The sequence below is a fragment of the Cydia fagiglandana genome, chromosome Z (genome assembly GCF_963556715.1).
Source record: "Cydia fagiglandana chromosome Z, ilCydFagi1.1, whole genome shotgun sequence".
NCBI classification, from domain to species: Eukaryota; Metazoa; Arthropoda; class Insecta; order Lepidoptera; family Tortricidae; genus Cydia; species Cydia fagiglandana.
In genome coordinates this window covers 7,018,800-7,022,394 of record NC_085959.1, presented here as the reverse complement: position 1 = coordinate 7,022,394, position 3,595 = coordinate 7,018,800, and the positions used below count along the sequence as shown (strand labels likewise).

General features: G+C 43.9%; 1 protein-coding gene across 1 annotated transcript; it reads right to left on the bottom strand.

Annotated features, from left to right (window-relative positions):
- Positions 1–792: 792 nt before the first annotated feature.
- LOC134678707 (macrophage migration inhibitory factor-like) lies at positions 793–2,757 on the bottom strand. The gene is made up of 3 exons (XM_063537362.1): positions 2,629–2,757; positions 1,366–1,541; positions 793–880 (listed from the first exon to the last, which is right to left on the bottom strand). The coding sequence occupies exons 1-3, from the start codon at positions 2,734–2,736 to the stop codon at positions 811–813; spliced, it is 354 nt and encodes a 117-aa protein (XP_063393432.1). The 5' UTR covers positions 2,737–2,757; the 3' UTR covers positions 793–810.
- Between the last annotated feature and the right edge of the window lie 838 nt (positions 2,758–3,595).

Here is a 3,595-nt window from a genome sequence, read left to right as displayed (position 1 = left end):
AATGAATTGGTGCTATAACACAACCCAGTATTCATTCGATAGCGTGACGTCGACGTACGCGTTTGCGTTAAGTGTCATTTTGTATGGGATTATGACTTTCCAAAACTTCCCGCTTGGCGCGCTGTTCAAAATCCCATGCAAAAACAGAGGGCCTACCGCGAACCACGTTCGACGTGTTGCCTCTCTGTCGCGCTTGTAAATTCGTACGTAAGTGTGACAGGGAGGCAACACGTCGAACGTGGTTCGCGGTAGGCCCTCAGACAACGCCATCTCGAACGCTCGTCACGCTATAGAATGAAATTTACACTAGAGGTTCTGGCCGCGTAGCCAAGATGCCAATCCCTTACGCTCCGTAGCGATCGAAACGCAACTGTCACTGTCGCGCTAATATGGAAGAGTGATAGAGAGACATAATGCTTTTCGTTGTCGAAGCGATAGCGATTGTAACCTTGGCTAGGCCGGCTGTACCTAACCACCAGTTTTGACATTGACAGATACGCTTCGCGTCTAATGGCTCCTCTACACGATGGGCCAGCGCCGACCACTCCAAGGGACGCAGCCATGCGATAGAATGAGATAGCAATATCACTTGCTCCCTCTAATGCATAAATGCGTCCCTTAGAGTGGCCGGCGTTGGCCCATCGTGTAGAAGAACCATAAGTAACTTACTTTCTATGCATCTCGCTCGTACTCGCATATTAGTGCAAGCGAGATGTATAGAAAGTAATTTACGTGGTAGGAGAAAGTGGGTAACATTAAGGGTAAAATTAAATATACCTATATTTATATGAATATATTAACTTAATTTATTCATGTAGATATCGTATCACCGCCTTTCACAATGTTGGTGCCCTTGATATCGTAGATACTTATGAAAAACCTGAAATAAAACAAAGAAAGTATTAGGGCCGGTACAGACGGACTGCAAACCGACTGTAACTTGTATAACGTTGCAGTCGGCGTGCAGTTCTCATACAAATTGCAGTCGGATTGCTGACCGTCTCGGCCCTTCGTTTTATATTTAACACATTTTCTCATACATTTTTAATCGAAGAAAAATCAGCCGAAGCGCAGTGTAACAAACTGTGTTTAAGAGGAAACCGGCTCGATTCGGGAAATGAATAAGAGATGCACTAGATATGAAATAGTAAAGATATGTGACATTCCACGGCAAAAGGTACCTTATGGCGGCTGGCGCTTACGTCGCATAGCGCCGCAATAATATTGGAGCGACGTTAATAATCGTAAGCGCCAACCGCCATAAGGTACCTTTATCCGTGGGACGTCACATATCTTTACTATATCGTATATCTAGTTAATCTCTAATTCACTTTCCGAATCGCGCCGTAAGTCTTAACCCGTCACCTGTCAGGGTGTATTCCTAGTTCGTTCTGTACGAACGCGGCCAGGTCCCGGCCGATCACCCGGTTGTCGTCCGGGCCGACGTGTCCTATGGACTCCAGCGTGGACACGGCCCCTGGCTGCGAGGAGTCCCCTGCGAAGGACACCTGGCAGTCCCCTGATATCACGCATGTGAACTTCTGAAAATCGATACTTTAGGTTAAAGCCGACCACTGACTAATGGTAACATTCCATTTCTAACCGCAGCTGATTTACTGTCAATTTTACTATGGAATTGACAATGACAGCGACGCGTTCAGTACCGGTAGTGCAGCTGCGGTTGGAAATGGAATGTTACCATAACAGGCCGCCCGACGATATTGGTCTGTCAGTTAAAACAAAAAGTTGACAGCTCCGAACAACTGACAGGCCGATATCGTCCGGCGGACTGGTAATCAGTGGGCCCCTTAATAAGGCCCGGAGTATAATTAGGCCTACCTGATTAATGGACTATCAACAGTTTCACCATCTTGGTTATTAATGTAACATATAAAATGGTATAATTAAAAGCTAAGCTAAGCTACATAAATCATAACTTAAGTTGGTGCCTAATTCTTATGATTTCATCTTATAAAAGTTTCGTTTAATAAGGCCCATGTGCATCACTGAAAAAACCCTTATCATTAAGCGTCACTTGCATTATCCAACCCGTGGTTAACCGGTTAATCCGTTAACCCAGTGCCAAATTGTACCTAATGGTAACCATGGTAACTACAAGTTCCACTTCGCTCTCGCTTCGTTCGCTTTTGCGTTATGTCTATTTTTGTATGGGATTTTGAATGGGGTCGTTTTACGTCAAAATCCCATACAAAATGACATTTAACGCAAACGCGCACGTCACGTCACGCTATCGAATAAAATTACACTAGCGGTTACGTCATAGGGCTTCTCTACACGATGGGCCAACGCAGGCCACTCCAAGGGACGCATTTATACGTTAGAGCGAGTAAGTGATATCGCTATCTCATTCTACGGCATGGCTGCGTCCCATGCAGTGGCCGGCGTTAGCCCATCGTGTAGAGGAACCAATAGAGACCATCATTCGACGCGACAAATATTATGGCTGCTCTACACGATGGCCCAGCGCCGGCCACTCCAAGGGACGCAGCCATGCGGTAGAATGAGATAGCAATATCACTTGCTCCCTCTAACGTATAAATGCGTCCTTTGGATTGGCCGGCGCTGGCCCATCGTGTAGAGGAGCCATTACCGGTTTATTATCCTTACCTCAACATCTTTCCTAACAGCTTTCGCCAGCACAGGAATAATTTTGTTAACAAAATCCTTAGGTATTTTACTATTAGGAATATTAGTAAGAATTCTTAAGCACGGCATGTCGAATAACTTATTTGTCACAAAATGAAGTTGTGTTATGATATTTATCTTATATGTATGTATTTGTATAGCATTCGATAACGCTATCACAATACTTATCTATAGTTATATAATTTATCATAGACCGCGGGTCAGGAGCATAGATCGTCAGTCATCGTCCCCCGGCTGATACTTTGTCAGATGATAGTTTAGATGCTATCATGAATTAAAAAAATAGTCAGCCGGCTGTATGCGGTGGAAAGACCGTCAGACCTGAACATGTAAAAATAGTATTTTATGCAACCGTTGTTTAAGAGAGGTCAAAAAAGGTGAGTGGCGTGAGTAACAATTTGAGGCGAATGAACAGTATTGCAGCTGTCGTTGTTTATACTTATGTGCGCAAAGTAGTCGTAATGCGTAACCAAAGGTAAAGCGCTTATTTTTAACATGTTTATGCGACCAATTGACGTTTTTTCCACCACAATACAACCGTCTGAAGATTTTTATATTCACAATAGCATCTAAACTATCACCTGACAAAGTATCAAACGGCAGGGGATGACTAAATTTATTTACGTGTTTCGGTGGCTCCGATCCCTCTATCCACCAACGGAGCGGCAGCTGACGTCCATGGGGGTTAATCATACATAGCCGTTAACCACCATACGAGTTATCACCCGGGAGGCGATTGGTCATGGAAATCTGTTCCTGGCTCGCGGTCTACCAGTATGAGTGCAATGTCACAGGCCGCTTTATCGTCACGTCGAATGATTGTCCCGATGTTATGACATTCCATTTTAGCTGGCAATGTCATTTGAAATGTTTGTATAGACATTTTTTTGAAGTTTTGCATATTAATTTTTTTTTATAAATGTAGAGT